This window comes from Salmo salar, chromosome ssa25, assembly GCF_905237065.1.
Source record: "Salmo salar chromosome ssa25, Ssal_v3.1, whole genome shotgun sequence".
Classification (NCBI taxonomy): domain Eukaryota; kingdom Metazoa; phylum Chordata; class Actinopteri; order Salmoniformes; family Salmonidae; genus Salmo; species Salmo salar.
The window spans coordinates 1,762,296-1,787,096 of NC_059466.1; the positions used below are offsets into that span (position 1 = coordinate 1,762,296).

Genomic DNA, 24,801 nt, shown 5'->3' on the forward strand with positions numbered 1-24,801 from the left:
CGTGGGGTCAAATACTTATTTCCCTCATTAAAATGCAAATCATTTTATAACATTTTTGACATGCGTTTTTCTGGATTATTCTGTCTCTCAATCTTCAAATAAACCTACCATTAAAATTATAGACTGATCATTTCTTCGTCAGTGGGCAAACGTACAAAATCAGCAGGGGATCAAATACTTTTTTCCCTCACTGTATATTTTTATTTACATATTCTTATTCATTCCTTAACACTTGTGTGTATAAGGTAGTTGCCGTGAAATTAGATTACTTGTTAGATATTACTGCATGGTCGGAACTAGAAGCACAAGCATTTCACTACACTCACATTAACATCTGCTAACCATGTGTATGTGACAAATAAAATTTGATTTGATTTGAAATAAATGCTTCACAGAGTTCAAGTAACAGACACATCTCAACATCAACTGTTCAGAGGAGACTGCGTGAATCAGGCCTTCATGGTCTAATTGCTGCAAAGAAACCACTACTATAGGACACCAATAAGAAGAAGAGACTTGCTTGGGCCATGAAACAAGCGCAATGGACATTATCCTGGTGGAAATCTGTCCTTTGGTGTGATGAGTCCAAATGTGAGATTTTTGGTTCCAACCACTGTCTCTTTGTGAGATGCAGAGCAGGTTAACGGATGATCTCCACAAGTGTGGTTCCCACCGTGAAGCATGGAGGAGGAGGTGTGATGGTGTGGGGGTGCTTTGCTGGTGACACTGTTGATGATCTATTTAGAATTCAAGGCACACTTAAACAGCATGGCTACCACAGCATTCTGCAGCGATACGCCATCCCATCTGGTTTGCGCTGGGTGGGACTATCATTTGTTTTTCAATAGGGCAATGACCTAACACCTCCAGACTGTGTAAGGGCTATTTGACCAAGGAGAGTGATGGAGTGCTGCATCAGATGACCTGGCCTGCACAATCACCGACTTCAACCCAATTGAGATGGTTTGGGATGAGTTGGACCGCAGAGTGAAGGAAAAGCAGCCAACAAGTGCTCAGCATATGTGGGAACTCCTTCAAGACTGTTGGAAAAGCAATCCAGGTACAGCTGGATGAGAGAATGCCAAGAGTGTGCAAAGCCGTCATCAAGGCAAAGGGTGGCTACTTTGAAGAAATTCAAATATAAAATATATTTTGATTTGTTTAACACTTTTTTAGTTAGTACATGATTCCATATGTGTTATTTCATAGTTTTGATGTATTCACTATTATTCTACAATGTAGAAAATAGTACAAATTGTGGAGATGTGACTATCATTAATGTGATGACAGTTATTTTATCAAATCAATCACAGTGGCTTGCAGAAGTATTCACCCCCCTTGGCATTTTTCATATTTTGTTGCCTTACAACCTGGAATTAAAATCGAACAATGAAACAAACAAGAAATAAGCCCAAAAAAACTGCAAAACTGATCCAGCTCCTTCAAGTTAGATGGGTTCCGCTGGTGTACAGCAATCTTTAAGTCATACCACAGATTCTCAATTGGATTGAGGTCTGGGCATTGACTAGACCATTCCAAGACATTTAAATGTTTCCCCTTAAACCACTCAAGTGTTGCTTTAGCAGTATGCTTAGGGTCATTGTCCTGCTGGAAGGTGAACCTCTGTCCCAGTCTCAAACCTCTTGAAGACTGAAACAGGTTTCCCTCAATAATTTCCTGTATTTAGCGCCATCCACCATTCCTTCAATTCTGACCAGTTTCCCAGTCCCTCCCGATTAAAAACAGGCCCAGAGCATGATGCTGCCACCACCATGCTTCACTGTGGGGATGGTGTTCTCGGGGTGATGGGGGTGTTGGGTTTGCGCCAGACATAGTGTTTTCCTTGATAGCCAAAAAGCAACATTTTTGTCTCATCTAACCAGAGTACATTCTTCCATATGTTTGGGGAGTCTCCCACATGCCTTTTGGTGAACACCAAATGTGTTTTTTTCTGGACACTCTTCCGTAAAGCCCAACTCTGTGGAGTGTACGGCTTAAATTGGTCCTATGGACAGATACTCCAAACTCTGATATTTTTGTATAACCCAACCCTGATCTGTACTTTTCCACAACTTTGTCCCTGACCTGTTTGGAGAGCTCCTTGGTCTTCATGGTGCCACTTGCTTGGTGGTGCCTCTTGCTTAGTGGTATTGCAGACTCTAGGACCTTTCAGAACAGGTGTATATCTACTGAGATCATGTGACAGATCATGTGACACTTAGATTGCACATAGGTGGACTTTATTTAACTAATTATGTGACTTCTGAAGGTAATTGGTTGCACCAGATCTTATTTAGGGGCTTCATAGCACTGGGGGTGAATACATATGCACGCATCTCTTTTTATTTATTTATTATTTAAAAAAATTTAAACAAGTTATTTTTTTACATTTCACTTCACCAATTTGGACTATTTTGTGTATGTCCATTACATGAAATCCAAATAAAAATCTATTTAAATTACAGTTTGTAATGCAACAAAATAGGAAAAATGCCAAGTGGGTGAATACTTTTGCAAGTCACTGTAAGTATGTTTGATTATTATGTGATTAAATTAATCATTAACTCATTAGCAATATTGGGGCACCATGGAAAAAGTTTGTTCAATGAGTTACCATTACCCAAATTAAATCAATAATACATCCAAATATATCGTTATCATACCAGTCATCCATTAATCTTTTTTTTACCTCATATCAGTCTCATTCTAAATGTCGTTGACTTCAAATCTGCATGAACCCTAGTCTAAATGATGATTCAGTGATACTCAAATTGGCTTAATTATTTAATTACATTTATTTATTTAATTATTTTACTACTATTTAATTTATTTAACCAAGTAAATAATCACACAGAAATTCATAAACACGCACACACGTTATACGTTTATCTGTGACGAATAGTTAGACATAAATTCTCTGGTTATGTAAGTCTCTGGTTGTCCAGCAGAGGTCACAATGTCCTCAGTTGTAGGCTTCTTTGTCTCTGAGTGTTCGTTAGACTGAATACATCAGACGTTCCAATGGTAGTTTGACAAGATCTTCTAGATAACTGTACATGCAGAGCTGCAGACGGTGCATGTCTTAGTCTAGTCTTCTTCTCTGTTGAAAGTTTCAAAGTTTGTAACCATTTTCTGGTCTTGTAGTTTTAAACCATTTCAACGTGTAGCCACCTCTCAACGCTTTCTGGTCTCGTAGAGTCTAACCACTCGTAACGTCCGGCTCAACACCGTCCGCCTGCTTGGTCTAATGTAAATTTTGTTAGCAGTCCTTTTATGCACTCGCCTTGGAGGGCGGATCCATGACATTGCCCCAATGTCTGTGCTCACGTGGGCGTGGTTACTGACTTGGCAAAAGTTCTTATGAAAAACAGTTATCTCATTTAGAAGGCTAAAATCACATTTCATCTTCTCACAAATAGTTTCATATTTAATCATATACATTTTACAACATTTAGATGTAAATCTGATAACTGGGACATATACATTCTTAGAGTTACAGATATTTAGTTATACCGTCCTTAATGATATCACAAAACAATACACTTTTGACAGGATTTATTGTTTTGATCCCCACCAACCATTTCCCAGATTCTTTATGTTGGAAATATTGTTTCATTATCCACTTTTGGATGTTGGAGTTTTGGCGCCAGATTCTCTCGCTACACAAATTATTTTTGACTTCTCCATACTGCAGGTCCAGAGAGAGAAAGTTTATGACCGGTCGTTAAAGTCATAGAATCGGCCCCACTCCCCCCTTCCTCTCTTGTGGGAGAGAGGGGGGAGTGGCTCTCTTTGATCCTCACCCAGGAGGGAAAGTCATGACAAAATATAGAAAAACCCTAGAATGAGTAGGTGTGTCCAAACTTTTGACTGGTACTGTATTTATATTTTTACACGACACAAGTACTTACTCTCCTCCATCTTTGTTTGTGTTTGTTGTGATATGACTCAATCAACATCATTAACATTCAAATGCGTTCACAGCCCCATGCATGCATATTTCAATACCACTGTCACGCCCTGATCTGTTTCACCTGTCCTTGTGATTGTTTCCACCCCTTCCAGGTGTCGCTTATTTTCCCTGGTGTATTTATCCCTGTGTTTCCTATCTCTCTGTGACAGTTAGTCTTGTATGTTCAAGTCAACCAGCGTGTTTTCCCCGTGCTCCTGCTTTTCTATTCTCTTTTACTAGTCCTCCCAGTTTTGACCTTTGCCTGTTTTTCTGGACTCCATTCCCGCCTATCTGACCATTCTGCCTGCCCTGACCTCGAGCCTGCCTGCCATTCTGCACCTCTGGAACTCTGAACTGGTATTGACCTTTTGCCTGTCCACGACCATTCTCTTGCCTACCCCTTTTGGATTGTTAATAAACATCTTGGACTCTAACCATCTGCCTCCTGTGTCTGCATCTGGGTCTCGCCGTGTGCCCTTATAACCACTTTATTTCAAATCACTCAAAAAACCTGCGAAAGCCCGTCATCAGTGAAAGGTTGGAATGTCATCTATTACACAGTATCACATTGAACCCAAGTGACACTGTCTTTTCAAATTGCCTTGATCTCTTCACTCCCCAAAGGTCAGCCCCTATCCCTGCTAAATGCAACCTGACAGTGGATGCTACAAAGGGGACAGCAACGACGCATGCATCACCCGCTGCATCAAAGCCCTTCATATTAATCACTCCAATTAATGAAGAAGGAAGCCTTAATGTTGATGAGGGCTGACAAGTCGACTGGTCAGTTGTTTTTATTTAACCGTGCCCCTGTCGTGGTGAGGTAACCGCAAGAGACAGTTGTACAAATATTTGCATGACATGTGGTTTGTGTAGCGTGCCACACTTTTTTACTCTGTCTTCCTCTCTCCCTCTATCTCTGTGATGATCCTCTCTACCTCTCCCTTTCTCTCTTCTTTTGTCTCTCTCTCTCTCTCTTTCTCCCTCTTGCTCTCTCTCTCACAGCTCTAATAAGACTGCCACACCACCACTGCCACTCAAAGATGATAGAACTTGATATGGATCCTTACAGGAATAATGTTTAATCAATTCTCCTTGATATTCTAATCTATATCTGCATTTGTGTGCCTCCACACATTTCCCCCATAATACATATTCAAATTTTAACGCAGATGCTTAACAGCCGAACGCAAGCGAAATTAGAACGAGGACATTTGACTTCATTAAAATACATTTAAGATTATCGAGTTTATCTTTTGAAATAAAAATGTGTGTGACGCTCTCTGCTTTATCTGTCACCTGACTCCCCTGGGCCTGAGTCACTAATAAAGAGGTTGGGAGGACCAAAGCCCAGGAGGAAAAGAGGGAGAGAGAAGAAAGGGAGAGAGAGAGAGAGACAAATCCTGCTGTACAGCTTTGTTCAGTCTATATAGTATGTCTGTATGTATGTCTGTCTGTCTGTCTGCAGGAGGGCAGGCAGGCAGTCAGACAGACAGTCAATGCCCTAGGCCACCAGTTCAGTGCTAAGTTAATGTCCTAGACCAGGCCACCAGCACTAACCAAGCTAGAGTCCTAGGCTACCCAATGCTAACCAGGCTAACATCCTAGGCAACCAGTGCTAATCAGGCTAACATCCTAGACCACCAGTGCTAATTAAATTCAGTTTGATGAAACTTTATTTATCTCCTCAGGCACAATTAAGAAAATAATTTTACAAGTATTAACCAAGCTAACATCCTAGGCCACCGGTGCTAAGGAGGCTAACATGGCTAACAAAGCCAGGCACTAGCTAGTGGCTAGATGTGTCCTTCCACCCTGAGAGCTTTATTATTAGAAAGACATAAACTGACTAATTAAATTGCAGCAGTGAAGCTTGGTTGACAGCTGGTGCAGAGCTTGTGACCAAAAAATATCCCTATCAAAGAGTAGGAGGCACTGCGTAAAGATGGACTTATTTTACTTAGAGTATTTATTATTCTACATTTATTTATCCAGGTTTGCTTTTGATATCATATCTAGGATTATTTTCTAGGATTATTATGGGTGATTTAATGCACAGTAATTTCTGCATCCTGTAATGTATTTATTGTAATAACAATGGTTTAATTGTTGTTCCTCTACTAAACCATAACACACAGACACAGACATAAAAAGAAAGACATTCTACAGAGTACAACAATTAACATATATTCTAACCCAGTTTGCAATACAATCAATGCCATATGGCCTATCTTACCCCATATAGAGAGAAACCTAGTTAAACATTGATCTCAGATAATAAGGGCTAACTGTGTTGATGTACCGTCTGGAGGAACAATGTGTCCTGGTTCAATTCTCTGCTGCTATGGGGGAAAAAAAACACACACACACACCAAAACGTAACATGGGGCATTTGGAGCTTGCCAAAATGAATACACCCTGAATAATTGATGAAGACCTTTTAAAAGAATTGTTATCTGCCTGCTGACGACCGCAAACATGAAACCCACTGATGAGGAGAAAATATGGTTTTAACAAGTCAATAATGGCAAGAGCAACCGGAGCAAGCTTAATCAATGAGGCCGCTGCGTTTGCAAACAAGGACCTGAATTATAATGCCGATAATTGATTCTCTCCCCCTGTCCTTTCCCCCATCTCTCTCTCTTTATCTGTGTCTTTCTCTCTCTCTCTTTATCCCTCTCTTTGTTCTCTCCTTCACGTGATGTCATTGTTTATTGATTCTTTCCTCCGAGGGGGGAGAGGTGATGGGAAGTTTCCCGAGTTTGTTTATCGCTGTGACTTCTGCTCCCCTTCTCCCTCCTCCCTCCTCTTTCTCTCCTTCCCCATTTTAAATTTTGCAAGCTGCCACAAGCAGCTTAACCAAAAAGGATTAAGTCCCATAGCCAACTGAGAACACAGATAATGCTCAGTAATTGGTAAAAAATGAAGATGAATGGGACAGCCAGATAAGGGCCAATTAGTTGCTCGCTGTGTACAGCTGTGGTCTCCTCCTCACGGAGCCCTCTCAGGGGCCCCAGCCAGCTCGGCAACACACACACACACACGCACGCACGCACACACAAAAGAATGAAGAAGTGGATAGTGGATAGTTTGTTGTTATTATTAGATACATTTACAAAAAATAGATTACTATGTATAGCTTTGTAATACTATAAATGACCAACCACCTAGTTTTGGAGTATTTAGAAGGTCTATTGTCCTGCTTATGTGAGGAGCTGGCTACTATACCGGGAGACTTCCAGCAATTGTGCTAAGCTAACAATATGCTAACTTCAATCATCTCCAAACTGCACGCAGAGACATAAAAATGGTTTCCATGAGTTCGTCTGCCTCTGGGTAAGTAGATAAACGACCTAATTTTGAAATCTCGCGTTATCCCTTTAAGATGTACATGACAGCATTGTCTGGTTGATGACGGATGGAATTCCCACACCTAATTACAGACCAAATGTAAGGTCCATTACCGTCACCGCGGTGAGGTGGAGTCAGGCCAGAGAATGGGGGTTAGAGAGGAAGAGAAAGAGATGGAGCTCCACAACATAGAGAGCATCAACAGCGATACATGATACGATCTTACTAATTACGGTTCCCAGAGAATCTGCCACTGAACCAGTCATGTCTATTTTAGAGAGGGGGGAGGGGCTTGAAAAGAGAAAACAGTAAAGAGAGGGGTGTTTTCTTCTCTTCTCTGTTCTACTGGCTCATGGTCTTAAACACTTCTTTTATTTTCTCACTCCTGAAAAACAAATTGGCAGGTTTTTGTTAGTGGGCAGCAGCTGACAATGTTTTCTGTCCCGGTAATGAAGGTTGTGGTTGGGGTCAGGGCGTTGGGATTGAATGGCTGGCTGGCTGGCTGTTTATCCCACTGAAAGGCCTAGTGCCACACGTGCTCTAACCTGGTTTTGTGATCTGTAATTGTGGCATATCCTGACAGCCACAGGAACAATCCACATTGTACACAATTGTGAGGGCCTCTGAGCCCCCTTTAAAAGCAACATGGATGCTCACACACACACACACACACACACACACACACACACACACACACACACACACACACACACCACCTCCTTCACAAGACTGTCAGGGAGAATCAAAGAGAGCGAGAGACAAACGTCTAATCAGAGAACAAGCTCACTCTCACACACACACTCTCTCCCTCCCTTCCTCCCCTTTGACAGGATGTGTGGTCACTTGGCTGGGTTGAGTTGAGCTAGCTGGATGTTTTTCCTGATAAATAATAACGTTGATGCAAACAGGAAGGTCTAATTGTGATTCAGTGTTTCCCCTAGGCTTTTTTTCAGCAGCGTTGGCAAGGTTATTGGGGGTTGGGGGCGGGGTGTCAGAGTGGACAAGGCCAATGGTGCCGTCTCCAACCCAACATTTTAACGGCCCTTCTCTTAGCCACAGAGACAAAATGTTGCAATGTAATTTCCTCCAATTCTACACATTTTGACATTGGGTGGAGAGAACATTTTTAAAGCTAGTTTCCTGCAATTCTACACATTTTGCCATGGCTCATGCCGTGTTCTTATGCTATTTCAGTGACTTAAACATAGCAAAATCAGTCGGAGCCCCATGCCATGACATTTTAATGAATTTTAGATTCTCCCTGACAATCTAGTTTTTAGTTTGGTGATTATTAGTGTTCAAAGATGATCTTATTAAACAATACATAGCTCCAATAGCTCCAGTAAATACTTTATATCTGGCTTTAGTCATTTAAGTGTACACTGAAAACATTTTAACAACCCTGAAAATTAGTGGTGACAACGAATATCAATATAGGGGAAACAATGTGATTAATATTTAATGTGTGGGAGAGAAACATTAGCCTGTTCCATTGACATCAACACAATGACGGCAGATACACAGCAATCCAACTCCACCAACAGAACAGGGTGTCCTTCACAGTCTCTAGCTCTGTCTATCTCTGCCTCTGTCCCTTTCTCTGTTTCTGCGTCTGTCTCTGCCTTTGTCCCTGCCTTTATTTCTGTCCCTGCCTCTGCCTCTAACATTACCTCTGTATTTGTCTTTATTTCTCTGTCTCTGCTTTTGTGTCTGCCTTGTTTCTATACCTCTGTCTATGCCTGCATTTACCCCTCTGTCTCTGCCTCTGTCTCTTCCTTTATCTAGAACAAGTAGTAGTAGTATTATACAATCTCATTATCACCTTCAACCCTTCTGAATTACTATTTTATTTTATTTCTATTCACACTCTCTCTCTCTCTCTCTCTCTCTCTCTTTCTCTTTAAAACAGCATTTATTCACTTCCTCATCAGCACTGCCCTGCATTGAGTCCAGACCAACAGAGCCCAACAAGGCAGTGGCCAAATCAAGTTCCCCTCTTGCACAGTCATTCAGCTATATCTGTCAAGTGATTTAGAGGCCTGGATTCCACAGGCATAATGGACTATAGACCAGGACATATTAGGCATGCAGGAATCCAAGCTAGACATGGGACTAAGTACTGCAGGGAAGTATAGGCATTAGCCTAAGCAATATCCTAAGCGAGGCCCTGAGTGCTGAGAGTGAAGCAGATTATATTGCAAACATGAGCAAAACATTTATGCTCTTCATGGTATGTGTCAAAAGATCTGTTTTTGTTGTTGTTTTAACGCAATAAATGTTCCCTAGCAATGAAAGAGATCCCTTCGCAAATATGGCTATTACATTTAACCAGATAAGTAATTGAGAAGAAATTCAACTTTACAATAGCTGACCCTCCCTGGTCTATTTTAACAAACCTTTATGTGCAACTAGCAATTGAAACATTGACAGAGCGTTGTTGTTTTCTATTTTAAATGTGGAAGAAGTGTTGGCTTTCCCTTTTTAAACATTGCTTAAGCGTTGCTCTCTTTACGTTGTCCATCTGATAAGACTATACTATACTAATTTAGTTCCCAGACACTTCTGCCCAAAAGAGAAAGAGTCTGGTGTGGCCTTATTTAGATAATACAGAAAGACCGGGAGAAACTCCCGGCGCACAGGCATTGGCACCAACCAATCATCTCCCACAACACCTTCCCTATAACCCTCCCCCGTGCGTGTGCCTTACATGTCTTGTTCACCTCTTTTTAAGGAGCCACTCCTCACAGTTGTGTGATTCGCTAAAACTAAATGATGACACATACTTTACCCAGTAAATGTTCCTTTCTCTCTCTGCTCCTTTCTTCCATCTGAAGAGACTTTACTGTATCTCCTGTGGATTATCTAGATGACTTCTGCTGGCCACCCCTGTCACATGAGAGTGGCTGATATAAACAAGAGATTGCTGCGACACCCAGTAATCAATATAAGGATGGCTTCAGTACCAAACATAATTTGTCTCAGCAAGCCATTCCTTTGACCAAACGAAGCATTAATTCAAATCATAAATCTGAGGCCAATTTAAATCCAGGGAGAGTGAGTGAGAGGGGAGAGAAGGAGAGAGAATTCGAGACAGGCGAGATAGAAAGAGAGAAGGGGGGAGAGAGAAAGAGAGATGGGGCCTCTGACTGCCTGCCTAGCCGCTAATGATTTATTTTCTACATTTCTGCGAGAGAGATTTGTCCATACGCAGTGACAGGTCACCTTCAAACACCAGTGGCAGACTGTTCATCACCATGCACACGAGCAACTCATCGCTGCAAGTAAATATTAAAGGAAAATAATCCAATTGATTGTGGATGGGTCCAAGAGGCATCACCGTCATATATTTCATTCAGGGGGCTAATGTCGTGACCGGCGCACCCACCCACACACACAAACACACATGCACACACACACACACCCATGCACATGCACAGACACACACGCACAGACACACAGACACACAGACACACACACACACACACACACACACACACACACACACACGCCTATCAAGAAAAATAAACACAGATATGCATACACACACACACACACACACACACACACACACACACACACACACACACACACACACACACACACACACACACACACACACACACACACACACACACACACACACACACGCAATGGCACTCACACTCACACACCGCTGCTCCCTTCAACAGAATTATGATTCTTCAGGGAGTGCTTTCTTATGTGTTGCTGGCTGGCTGGCCGTGTGCTCAAGGTTACAATTTAAATTGTAAAAAGATAAAACAGTTTCTTATTAGCTCCATTGCCGTAGCCTTGCTGTTCTTATTCCCATTTATCTTGATTTCGGTTACCTCGTAGCCTCGTTTTCTTATTGGTCGTAGACCCGTTTTAATTTTTTGGGGATTGATGACCTCAGAGCTCATGAATTGTGCTTTGTTCAATCTGCTTAGTGACAGCATCCTGTTTTTACCCAAATATACAGTGTCAAGTACTTCTGTCGAGACACTTAGTAAGAGTAAGTGAATCGAAAACACTATTTAGTGAATCAAAGCTTTAGGGATTACATGGAGCCTATAATTTGTAATGGGCTCATAATAATTCAACACTATATTATAATTTTCCACAATACGCTAAGTGGCTCGGTGGTGATATGAGCAAAATCCGTCTGCATTTGTGGGCTAATAATTAATTGAAATGGCACATATTGAAAAAGCAATGCTCTTGCTGTGATTAAATAAAATAAATTAGAGACTGAGTTTATGGCTAATAGCTTTGGGATACAGTGTTCATGGATTAAACTTTGTATTAACAATGTCTGTGTTGTTTTTAGATTGGATATGAAGGCGGGGGATTTTACAGCGCAGTAGAGAAAAATACTTTACAGATAGAATGTACCATTGCATTACAAAGACGTGGACAAATGCAAATAATGATACAATTGTTTTATAGACATCCAACTTAATCTACTAGCCAAGGTAGAACTGCAGTGAACATATAAGGATATTTTGTAGATGTTTGAACTGAACCTGTATTCTCTGAACTGTCTACACTCTGCTCCACACTGGCAAGAATAGGTATGTTTGGAATCCAGTACCTTAGCTTGAGAGTATCTTTGAGCTGTTGGTGCATTTAAGCTTTCCATTCTTTTTTTTTTTATTTAACCTTTATTTAACTAGGCAAGTCAGTTAAGAACAAATTCTTATTTACAATGATGGCCTACACCGGCCAAAACCGGACGACGCTGGGCCAATTGTGCGCCGCCCTATGCGACTCCCAATCACGGCCGGTTGTGATACAGCCTGGATACAAGCTTGTAGTGGCTTGTAGTGGAATTCAGCTATACAAATGTACAGCTTTGGTTCAACACAAGCTGTATGTAGATGAGATCTGCAAACTCCGATACTCGCCTTGCTTATTTATGTGTCTGTACCGGTGTGCGTCTGCATATGTATTGCTATCTGCATGCATGTCTTTGTGTGAGTGTGAAGATCTGCATGCACCTGTACGCTTGCGCGTGTGTGTGTGTGTGTGTGTGTGTGTGTGTGTGTGTGTGTGTGTGTGTGTGTGTGTGTGTGTGTGTGTGTGTGTGTGTGTGTGTGAAGGGCACAATGACTGACTCACCCACACTGGAGCTGACGTCTCCGTTCTCACTGTCTGCCCCATGCTGGTTGGCGTTGCCGTGGTAGCCGCTCATCACCTCCAGCTTGATCTTCTTCACCTTCATGGCTTCGGCGATGGCCGCGTTGGCAGCTGCCGCCGCTGCTGCTGTCAGCCCTTAACACACCACACCGGAGAGGACAGCTATACAAATGTACAGCTTTGGTTCAACACAAGCTGTATATAGATGAGATCTGCAAACTCTGATACTCACCTTGCTTAAGTAAGTGTCTGTGTGTGTCTATGTGTGTGTGTGTGTGTGTGTCTGTGCCGGTGTGCATCTGCATATGTATTCATACCTGCATTGGTATCTGCATGCATGTCTTTGTGTGAGTGAGGACCTGTAAACAAATTCACGTGCACATGCGCTGTTCTGAGGGCAAAAGGGGGTGCAACTCAATATTAGGAAGGTGTAGCTAATGTTTTGTACTATCAGTGTATATGGCTTTTCTGAAGGCCAAAGAAAGAAGGGCGCCAACTGTTAGTCGGTGGGCTCCAAAATAGGTTAGTATAGGTACAACTGTCCCAGAGTCCCGATAAAAGGACTGATAATGACTAGCAGGAGACAAGGATACAATTCACACTTTACTCCACACCCAAGGAAGGCACACATGCACAACTTTACAGAGGAGGGAACTAGTGGTCATGGTTTCTACAAGAGAGAGAAATACAGAGAATGTATTTACATTGTGATAATAACAGGCTAGTGACTGTATAATGACAATAGAGAATGTACATGATAGCAATAGCATACCAGTTAACTATGCAGTCACAATGTGCTATGGCAATAGGCAATGTTACATCAAGGCATCATACAGCAGCTTGTATCATAGGCTAATAAACGAGCATAGCACCCAAAGGGAACAATATATACAAAGCAATGAGCTAGCACGCTAGCTAGTCCATGGGCTGGCGGGTGTAATACACTGCACAGTATGTAGTAGCACAACTGCCATTCTAACATTAGCAAGGCCAGCGGCGTTGGCAAATATGGCTAACATAGCACACAGTAATATGTACAACAGCAGCTGGCACGTTCGGCTACATAGCACAATGATATATATATGCAGTATACAATTAGCGGCTAGCATAGTGTTAGCATGCTAGGTGACTACGTTAATGTGTGAACAGTAGGTCTCTCGAACAGGGGTATTCAAACGAGGATCTGCATTTTTTTCAGCTTCCAGGAATTGTGTACAGATCCTTGCGACATCAGGCCGTGCATTATCATGCTGAAACATGAGGTAATGGCCAGCGGATGAATGGCACGACAGTGGGCCTCAGGATCTCGTCACGGTATCTCTGTGCATTCAACCATAGATACATTTAATTTTGTTCGTTGTCTGTAAATTATGCCTGCCCATATCATAACCCCACCGCCACCATGTTCACGATGTTGACATCAGCAAACCGCTCGACCACACAATGCCATCTGCCCAGTACAGTTGAAACCGGGATTCATATGTGAAGAGCACACTTCTTCAGCGTGGCGGTGGCCATCGAAAGTGAGCATTTACCCACTGAAGCCGTTACGACGACAAACTGCAGTCTCCCTGAGATGGTTTCTGACAGTTTGTGCAGATATTCTTCTGTTGTACAAACCCACAGTTTCATCAGCTGTGGGTATGTACAACCCACCGGTGAAGAAGTTGGACGTATTGCCAAATTCTTTAAAACAACGTTGGAGTCAGCTTATGGTAGAGAAACGAACATTAAATTCTCTGGCTACAGCTCAGGTGGACATTACAGCAGTCAGCATTCCAATTGCATGCTCCGTGAAACTTCAGACATCTATGGCATTGTGTTGTGAGACAAACCTGCACATTTTAGAGTGGCCTTTTACTGTCCCAGCACAATGTGCACCTGTTTAATCAGCTTCTTGATATGCCACACCTGTCAAGTGGATGGATTATCTTGGAAAATGAGAAATGCTCAATAACAGAGACGTAAACAAATTAGTGCAGAAATAAGATAAATAATATTTTTGTGAGTTTCAACAAAATACTTCTGGGATGTTTAATTTCTGTTCATGGGACCAACACTTTACATGTTGCGTTTATATTTTTGTTCAGTGTGTAATGTGGAGAGGTCATTAGAATGAACAACTATCTACCAAAGCTATTCATTTTAAAATGTTGATTATTTGTCCTTGCCATTATCATTCACCAAACCAGTATAACAGATTATTGTGAAATAGACACAAATTGATTATTGGAAATAGTACATTTTTTCTTGTGCAGTACACAATTTTGTATACAGTGCATTTCAATCACAGATAAAGACAGTACGTTACTTAATACAGAAACAATAAGAGGGAGGCTGGTCGGGGAGGATGGGTGGGTGTATAATGTGAACGTCTAGCAAACCAAAGGTTGTGTGAATCTCATTATGGATAACTTTTTCACTAATTAGCTGCCTTGCAACTCCTTACTACTTTTGAGCTACTTTGCAACTACTTAGCATGTTAGCTAACCCTTTCCCTAACCCTAACCCTTTAACCTAACTCCTAAACCTAACCCTTTATCTACTTAGCTAGCATGTTAACTAACCCTAACCTTAACCCCTAAACCTAACTTAACCACTAACCTTAACCCTTAGCCTAACTAACTTTAGCCACCTAGCTAGCCTAGCTCATGATATCCACCATTATTTGGAATTTGTGTATTGTGCACAAATGCATTATGAAGAAAGAAAATTGTGTAATACACACAAAATGCCTTGGGGTTGAAAATTGTGTAATACACACAAAATGCCTTGGGGTTGAAATTGTGTAATACACACAAAAAAGTGGACTTTTTGTGTGCCTGTGTGCCTAATTTGTGTCTATTTCACAATAAGCTGTAATAGTGTGTTGCATTCACCGGATTCAAAACATGTTTTGCAAACATATGATGGGGTCCCTCAGTCGCCAGATTGCCTGGCCGGAGGTCCCAGGGCAAGAAAAGGTTGAAGACCCCTGCTCTACAATATGACCATGGGGGCAGCCATCTTGGGTTGTGCATCAACAACTTGATAGCCATCTTCAGGCCTATAGTGACTAATAGGGAAAGTATCTATACATGGCCTGAAAACTTAAAGTGATGCTCACAAACATCTGTATAATTTCAGCCAGTAGTTTTGAAAGTGGCGCTCACAAGTCAAAACGGGTCCTTGGTTTTTGTGTATTATGTCAAAAATACAGTTGAAGTCGGAAGTTTACATACACTAGTTTTTCAAACACTCCACAAATTTCTTGTTAACAAACTATAGTTTTGGCAAGTCGGTTAGGACATCTACTTTGTGCATGACACAAGTAATTTTTCCAACAATTGTTAACAGACAGATTATTTCACTTATAATTGTAATGGCTTTCGTCGCAATGAGAAGGGGACCAAAACGCAGCGTGGTAAGTGCTCATATTTATTACTATAACAAAACACTTAAACAAAGAAACAAAGCGAAAGCAAACAGGTCCGTCATGCAACAGATAACTAAACAGAAAACAACAACCCACAAACACAGGTGGGGAAAGGCTGCCTAAGTATGATTCCTAATCAGAGACAATGATAGACAGCTGCCTCTGATTAGGAACCATAATCGGCCAAAACAAAGAAATACAATACATAGAATGCCCACCCCATATCACACACTGACCTAACTAAACAGAGAAAAACAGCTCTCAGTTCAGGGTGTGACAATAATTCACTGTTTCACAATTCCAGTGGGTCAGAAGTTTACATACACTAACTTGACTGTGCATTTAAAAAGCTTGGAAAAGTCCAGAAAATGATGTCATGGCTTTAGAAGCTTCTGATAGGCTAATTGACATCATTTGAGTCAATTGGAGGTGTATTTCAAGGCCTACCTTCAAACTCAGTGCCTCTTTGCTTAACATCTTGGGGAAATCAAAAGAAATCAGCCAACCTCAGAAAAAAAATGGTAGACTTCCAGAAGTCTGGTTCATTCTAAGGAAGCAATTTCTAAATGCCTGAATGTAGCACATTCATCTGTACAACAATAGTACGCAAGTATAAACACCATGGGATCACGCAGCTGTCATACCGCTCAGGAAGGAGACGTGTTCTGTCTCCTGGAGATGAACGTACTTTGGTGCGAAAAATGCAAATCAATCCCAGAACAACAGCAAAGGACCTTGTGAACATGTGGAGGAAACAGGTACAAAATTATCTATATCCACAGTAAAACGAGTCCTATATCGACATAACCTGAAAGGCCACTCAGCAAGGAAGAAGCCACTGCTCCAAAACCGCCATAAAAAAGCCAGACTAAGGTTTGCAACTGCACATGGGGACAAAGATCATACTTTTTGGAGAAATGTCCTCTGGTCTGATGAAACAAAAACAGAACTGTTTGGCCATAATGATCATCGTTATGTTAGGAGGAAAAAGGGGGATGCTTGCAAGCCGAAGAACACCATCCCAACCGTGAAGCACGGGGGTGGCAGCATCATGTGGGGGTGCTTTGCCGCCGGATAGACTGGTGCACTTCACAAAATAGATGGCGTCATGAGGGAGGAAAATTATGTGGATATATTGAAGCAACATCCCAAGACATCAGTCAGGAAGTTAAAGCTTGGTCTTCCAAATGGACAATGACCCCAAGCATACTTCCAAAGTTGTGGCAAAATGGCTTAAGGACAACAAAGTCAAGGTATTGGAGTGGCCATCACAAAGCCCTGACCTCAATCCCATAGAAAATGTGTGGGTAGAACTGAAAAAGTGTGTGCGAGCAAGGATGTCTACAAACCTGACTCAGTTACACCAGCTCTGTCAGGACGAATGGACCAAAATTCACCCAACTTATTGTGGGAAGCTTGTGGAAGGCTACCCAAAATGTTTGACCCAAGTTAAACAATTGAAAGGCAATGCTACCAAATACTAATTGGGTGTATGTAAACTTCTGACCCACTGGGAATGTGATGGAAGAAATAAAAACTGAAATAAATCTTTCTCTCTACTATTATTCTGACATTTCACATTCTTAAAATAAAGTGGTGATCCTAACTGACCTAAGAAAGGGAATTTTTACAAGGATTAAATGTCAGGAATTGTGAATAACTGAGTTTAAATGTATTTGGCTAAGGTGTATGTAATTTGCAATTTATATGAAATGCTACGAATCCAATTCGTACAGCATGTTATGAATTTGTTGTGCTTAAGATCCCAGACAGCATCTTTAAAAGTACACATAATAGCATATCAGACAATACACCTTGACCAAGAAATTCTACTTAAATTTACAAGGACCCACTACATGCTACTGGAGGAGAGAAGGGTCCATTGGTGAGTGGTCCAGCTGTGTGAAGTGCAGGGCAGAGGTTCATGAGAGATCCCCTCAGTCTACCACTGCTTGCTGGATACTGAGCCCGGACTGGGCTGGAGCAAGCTCTTATCCCACATGTCTACTGGACAGATGCCCTGAGGAGATGCACATTTAGACAGGATTTTCTACAGCCACCACAAAATGTATGAAGGATATTTTCACCTCAAATTCTCTGGTGAGGACGTGGATGTGTGTTCTCTGTAGCTGCCCTGTAAAGTCCAGTGGTGTTTGTAAGGCACCAAGACTGTGGAAGTCCTGCCTCATCATGTCACCACCCCTTCAGTGGCATGTGTGGAGTGGGCAGTGGGGGAAGAGGTGCTCATAGTGTCTTTGATTTAAGTCTGTCCAGCAGGAGTCAGAGCGGTCTGTGCCTGTGTTGCTGTAGGTGTCCAGGTTGTTGGAGGAGGCCGTCCCACGGAATTTGGCCAGGCATCCCTGGTTGGAAAGGGGCGAGAGCGCTTCTCAGGTGGAGGCTCTCCTACAGGGGCTGGATAGTCATAGAGGTCCGGAGGCAGAGGCAGGCCCAGATATGGTCCGGGCAGTGGACCCAGGACTGGTGCTGGGTCAGCTGATGAGCCGAGGATAGGGACAGGCACCGGACCCATGGCTGGAGTTAGGTTGGGCGACGGCATTAGTCTGTCCTTGTGGGCCGATGAGGGCCGTGGACCCAGCTCTTCAGCCGATGGTGTTGGGCCTGGGACAGGAGAGGGAGGCGGACCCAGGACTGGAGTTGAGTTGGCTAGTGGGTCCAGTATAGGGCTGGATTGGTCCTCCAGGATGACAGTGGACATCAGGACCAGAACCACAGTCTGGTCTGATGCTGGCAGGTCCAGGAGAGATTCTGAAGGCTCACCTGCTGCTGGAATCTGAGGAGCCAAGTGGGACTCTGGTTGGAGAGTTGGCTTGGTCGTCATGTCCAGGCCAAACAGGTCTACAAGGGCAGCAGGTAGTGTAGGGACCAGCCCCGGAGTTGGGTCCGGTGGCATCGGGTCCAGGAGAGACACTAGCTGGAATGTCTTCTCAGGTGTCAGTTAGGGTGCCAGCTCAGGCAGGTCTGGCTGGTAGTCTGTAGGTAGAGCAGGCTGGAGCACTGGATATTGCTGGTCTGGCTGCAGCTCTCATTGGGAACAAATTGTCCATATCAGAGGATATCTTTACATGAAATATTTTATATATTCACGAGAATACAGACCATTTCCAATGCATATTTTGAGTTTTGTGGATTTGCACCATATGCTGACAAATTCTGAATCCAGATGTGTCTTTTAGACAAGGGCTCAACTTTGGTTTTAGAAGTTGGGGGACATATTATTATTATTTATTTTTTATCCAGTCGGATAAACACTCCAAACAGCCTACCCGACCGCTCGGAGGCGTCCGCATGGTCCGAAAGCACTCCATTGCCTCGTTTTGTATCACATTCCAATGATAAAACTGGGGTGAACAAAAATGCTATTTCAGAATGTGGGGGGGAACATGTCCCCTCAGCCGTCCCCAGTGAAAGTTGCGCCCCTGCTACTAGACATATATGATATTGGGATTACTCCGAATATCACACATGGACATTTCCTATGGCCGGATATGGACTCAATATTGTGGGATATGTGACATCCTATTTTCTCTCTTCAAGTTGACAAATACTGACTGTATACATTGCATATCTGTTTTCTCTCAGCACACTCGAGATAATAAGCTATATTGATTCTGGATATGATTGTCTTGGCTGAGGTCCATCTCCGGATGGACCTCGGATGGACGATTTCTGAGTTTTCACCACATGCTCAATAATTTGTCAAATATGAAATCCATATTTTGATTTCAAGCACACATCATTTTTGGATTCCCTCCGGATATCGTACATGGTACGTCCGGATATTAACTCATTATATATCCTGAGATAGGCGTATGTTAATTCCTTAGTGATGGGGACACCGAGGAACTTGAATCTCCAGACCTGCTCCACTACAGCCCCATTGATGCGTATGGGTGCATGCTCACCCTTCCTTTTCCTGTAGTCCACTAACAGCTCCTTTGTCTTGCTGACATTGAGGGACAGGTTATTGTCCTGGCACCATACTGCCAGCTCTCTGACCTCCCTATTGGCTGTCTCATCGTCGGTGATCAGGTCTACCACCGCTGTGTCGTCAGAAAACTTGATGGTTTTGGAGTCATGTGTGGCCACGCAGTCGTGGGTGAACAGGGAGTACAGAAAGGGACTAAGCACACACCCCTGAGGGGCCCCCGTGTTGATGGTCAGTGTGGCGGGGGTGATGTTGCCTACCCTCACCGCCTGGGGCGGCCCGTCAGGAAGTCCAGTATCCAGTTGCAGAGGGAGATGTTCAGTCCCAGGGTCCTGAGCTTGGTGATGAGTTTGGAGAGGATTATAGTGTTGAATGCTGAGCTGTAGTCAAATTGCAGCATTCTTACATAGGTCTTCCTTTTGTCCAGGTGGGTGAGGGCAGTGTAGAGTGCAATCGAGATTGCATCATCTGCAGATCTGTTTGGACGGAATGCGAATCGGAGTGGGTGTGTCGCCCCCCCCCCACCCCCCCCAACACTGTATTGAACAGATGGAGCCAGAATAACACATATGCAATGACATGATGCCATTATTTCTGTTTGTAATTAATGGTATGTGTATGCATGTGGGGAAGTATGTTTTTGCAAGTGTCTGTACACTTGTGTGTACATGTGTGTATGCATGTATTCGTCTGTGTGTGTGTGTGTGTGTGTGTGTGTGTGTGTGTGTGTGTGTGTGTGTGTGTGTGTGTGTGTGTGTGTGTGTGTGTGTGTGTGTGTGTGTGTGTGTGTGTGTGTGTGTGTGTGTGTGTGTGTGTAAAGGACGAGTAATACAGAAAAACGTACAAACGTCTTGAGCCTCTGGCAATTTCAATGATAGTATCTAATGTATTCACCAGATTTAACCCCACTGTCACAGAAACTGAATAATGACCGACATTGCTATTCAAATTCTTTATGGGCTACACAGTCGCTCATAACAGTCTTCCTCTGGCTTTCATTGGCTTGCAAGGCCAGTCGTGGGGCAAAACAGGCAGATTCTTTAAAGAACTTAAGTTTCAATGTCATTTTCATTTTACTTCTGAATGACTCTAAACAAGGGCAGTGTGGAGTGCAATCGTGATTGCGTCATCTGCAGGAGTGGTTTTCAGGTGAGTGAAATGCAATTAGTGAAATGTTTATTAATCATATAATTAAACCAGGGCTTTCTGGTCAATGCCATCTGTTTTTGAGAGAAACACTTTAAGAGAATGAAGATTTTGCAATAGAAACAGTGTTCTACAGAAAGAACAGGCTCTTCAACGAAAGTCACCTACAGTATGTACAGTCAAAGGCCAGGTTGACACAAAATACCCAGTTTTCTCCCAATCAATATAAAATACATAAGTTCATTCCAACTTGGCTACAGTTGACAGCATGACTTGAGTACAGTTTTATGCATCAAATGACGCATCACTGAAAGGGTATTGATAAAACATTTCCTTGAAGATTAGTCTAGGCCCATGAGAGGAAAAGGGTGCAAGCAAACAGTTGTACAAAGGAAACAGTTGGAAACACACTAGACCCTTGTAACGCCCTGGCCATAGAGAGGGGTTTTTGTTCTTTATTTTGGTTAGGCCAGGGTGTTTCATTGGGTGGGCGTTCTATGTTCCTTTCTCTATGTTTTTGTATTTCTTTGTTTTGGGCCGTGTGTGGCTCCCAATCAGGCACAGCTGAAGCTCGTTGTTGCTGATTGGGAGTCACACATAAGGACCATGTTTTTCCTTTGGGTTTTGTGGGTAATTGTTTCTGTTTTGAGAATTTTCCTAACAGGACTGTTTGCTGTCGTTTTTGTTCATTTTTGTAGTGTTCTCTTGTTTTTCATAAAAATTCTAATGATGAACACATCCTCTGCTGCACCCTGGTCTACTTCCACAGACAGCCGTTACAACCCTCTCCAATTCGCCTACTGCCCTGTCCCGACAGATCCACAGAAGACGCAATAGCCATTGCACTGCACACTGCCCTTACCAACTTGGACAAAAGGAATGCATATGTGAGGATACTATTCATTGACTATAGCTCGGCCTTCAATACCATAGTGCCCATAGGCTCACCACAAAGAATTGAATTCCTTCCTATGCAACATGGTCCTGGACTTTCTGACGGGCCGTCCCCAGGTGGTGAAGGTAGGTAACATTACCACCTCCACACTGATCCTCAACACGGGGTCCCCACAAGGGTGCATCCTCAGTCCCCTCCTGTACTCCCTGTAAACCCACAACTGCGTGTCCTCACAAAGTTCCAACTCCAAGCTCGCTGACGACACAACAGTAGTAGGCCTGATTACCAACAGCAACGAGACGGTCTACAGAGAGGAGGTAGGCACTCTGACGGCGTGGTGCCAGGTAAAAAATCTCTCCCTCAACGTCAGCAAAACAAAGGAGCGGATTATGGACTTCAGGAGGAACCAGGCTGGGCACACCCACGTTCAGATACTGTCCCCGAGGGCCTTCACCATGTTCTACAGGAGCACCATTGAGAGCATACCGTTGGGCTGCATCACTGCCTAGTACTGCAACTCCACCGCCGCAGACTGCAAGGCTCTACAGAGGGTGGTACAATCAGTCGAACGCACCATTGGGTGCACACTGTCTACCCTCCAGGACACCTACAACATCAGGTGTCGCAGGAAGGCCAAGAAGATCATCAAGGACCTCAGCCACCCGAGCCACGGCCTGTTCTCGACGCTTCCATCACTCAGACGCGGGCAGTATAGGAGCGTCATGGTAAAAACTGTATGACTGGCCAATCGCTTCAACCCCCCTAGGGATGCACCATGCACGATATATCGGTAAGCATTTAGGAATCGGCCAATATTAGCTAAAAATGCCTAATGTCTAGTTTAACTCCGATGTGCAAAACCGATGTCAAAGCTGCCGTGCATACCTATATAACGTAGGTAGATGACGTAATAACGCCACGAAAAATACAGCACTACACAGAACAAAAGCAGAAAAATACTAAGCGCACTTCCAACAACAAACAAGTTCAAGTCGAGCAGTCCTTTGAAAAAGTAAGAAAATTTCAGCGAGACAACTCAAAGGCAAAATCCATTAACGCCAAGCTACTTGCTATGGGCGTCACTGCTATTAGCTTCACGACTGACATTTGGACCAGCGATGTCAGCCCCATGAGCATGCTGAGTCTGACAGCACAGTGGGTCGACGAGGATTTCGTACTGAGGAAATCGCATGCTCAAGAATGTGCTCGTTCTCATACCGCTGCTGCCATGTCAATGGCACACTCCTAGCTCCATTCGAACAACTGACTCGATAAATAAGCTCTTCAACTACGTCTGCAGCAGACGTGATACCCTCTGTCATGGCATTGAAACTCCTGCTAAACAAAACTGCCGACACAGACCGTGGGGTTAAAACTTGCAAAAGTACTCTACAAGAGGCCGTGAACAAGTGACTTGGTGGCATTCTCTCTGAGCCTCTTTATTGTGTCACCACCATGCTCGATGCTAGGTACAAGGACCACTACTTCGATGCAGACAAGAAATAGGGTTTATGTGAAATGTTAGACACAGCTGGACAAGATGGAAACGGACACAGTGACAGTGCGCACCAACGAAGAGAGGCCATGGACAGACAGAGTTGAAAATTCACTGCTTGACATGTATGATGAAATCCTGGTTGAGACTGAACATATGAACAACGAAACAACACAGCAAGTAAGTGAAATAAATAGGTTTTGATCATGTTTTACTGTTAATGGGGACATATGTAAATGCAAACAAAATAACTTTTTGGTGTCTGTCTGTCTGTCTGTCTGTCTGTCTGTCTGTCTGTCTGTCTGTCTGTCTGTCTGTCTGTCTGTCTGTCTGTCTGTCTGTCTGTCTGTCTGTCTGTCTGTCTGTCTGTCTCAACTATTTAACTGTACTAGAATGCTTAAAAGGCCGCTAAAATTTTAAATATCGGGTGTCGGTATCAGGTTTTTTTTGGCAAGGAAAATATCGGATATCGGTATCGGGCAAAAATGTCATATCGGTGCATCACTAATTGTTACAGTTGTCAATATGTTTATTATTATTATTATTGTTTTTACCTGCCCTTTTTGATCGGCACTGTTGGAGCTTAATAATTTCACCGTGCCCTGTGCATGTGACTAATAAACTCTAATCTAATCACCAACTCTAATCTAATCCCCAATGCACACACACAGGCACACAAGCACACACTCCTCTCTCCAGCAGCTGATATGCAGATGGTGAGAGCAACTGAGCCACTGACATGGAGGTGCATATAATTTAAAGCCTCGTTTGCATCTTAAAATACATTGGGACCATATTGACGAACAGTATACATCATGTCACCAAGGCCCGCTCTTTTGCAATGGCACCTCTCTGCTGTTACATATGCATGAGAACGACACATACACAAACGCACATACACACACACACACACACGCACACACGAGGCTTGGTAATGAATGTGGCCTCTGCCCAGCCTGAAGGTCAGCTTTCATTTCTGTCTAATGGCCAAGAGTCAACTGTTTTCCAAATGAGATGTATGCAGAGTAGACTGCAGAGTAAATATTGAAATCACCTCTGGGGTTGTTACTAAGATTAATTCCACCACAAATCAGGTGCGGCATAAAGGACTTTTAGAGTACAGCAAATGGCATTCACTGATGCATTGTGATGTATGCATGTAGAATTTTTATTTCACCTACAGTGTAGGTTTGATGTACACTGAGTTTACAAAACATTAGGAACACCTGCTTTTTACATGACATATACTGACCAGGTGAAAGCTATGATCCCTTATTGATGTCAGTGTAGTTGAAGGGGAGGAGACAGGTTAAAGAAGGATTTTTAAGCCTTGATACAATTGAGACATGGATTGTGTATGTGTGCCATTCAGAGAGTGAATGGGCAAGACAAAATATTTAAGTGCCTTTGAATGGGGTATGGTAGTAGGTGCCAGGTGCACTGGTTTGAGAGGGTCAAGAACTGC

The 24,801-nt window shown here is 43.0% G+C and overlaps 1 protein-coding gene across 6 annotated transcripts in view; it reads right to left on the minus strand.

Annotated features, from left to right (window-relative positions):
* Positions 1-24,801, minus strand: part of LOC106586049 (dachshund homolog 1) — a 276,691-nt gene that overhangs the window by 78,999 nt on the left and 172,891 nt on the right. For 4 of the 6 annotated variants that reach the window (XM_014172869.2, XM_014172866.2, XM_014172865.2 and 1 more), the window contains exon 3: positions 12,422-12,574. The exons of the other annotated variants lie outside the window; for them this stretch is intronic. In XM_014172869.2, coding sequence (XP_014028344.1) covers positions 12,422-12,574 — 153 coding nt within the window. The remainder of the gene's footprint in view (positions 1-12,421; positions 12,575-24,801) is intronic. 6 annotated transcript variants of the gene reach the window in all.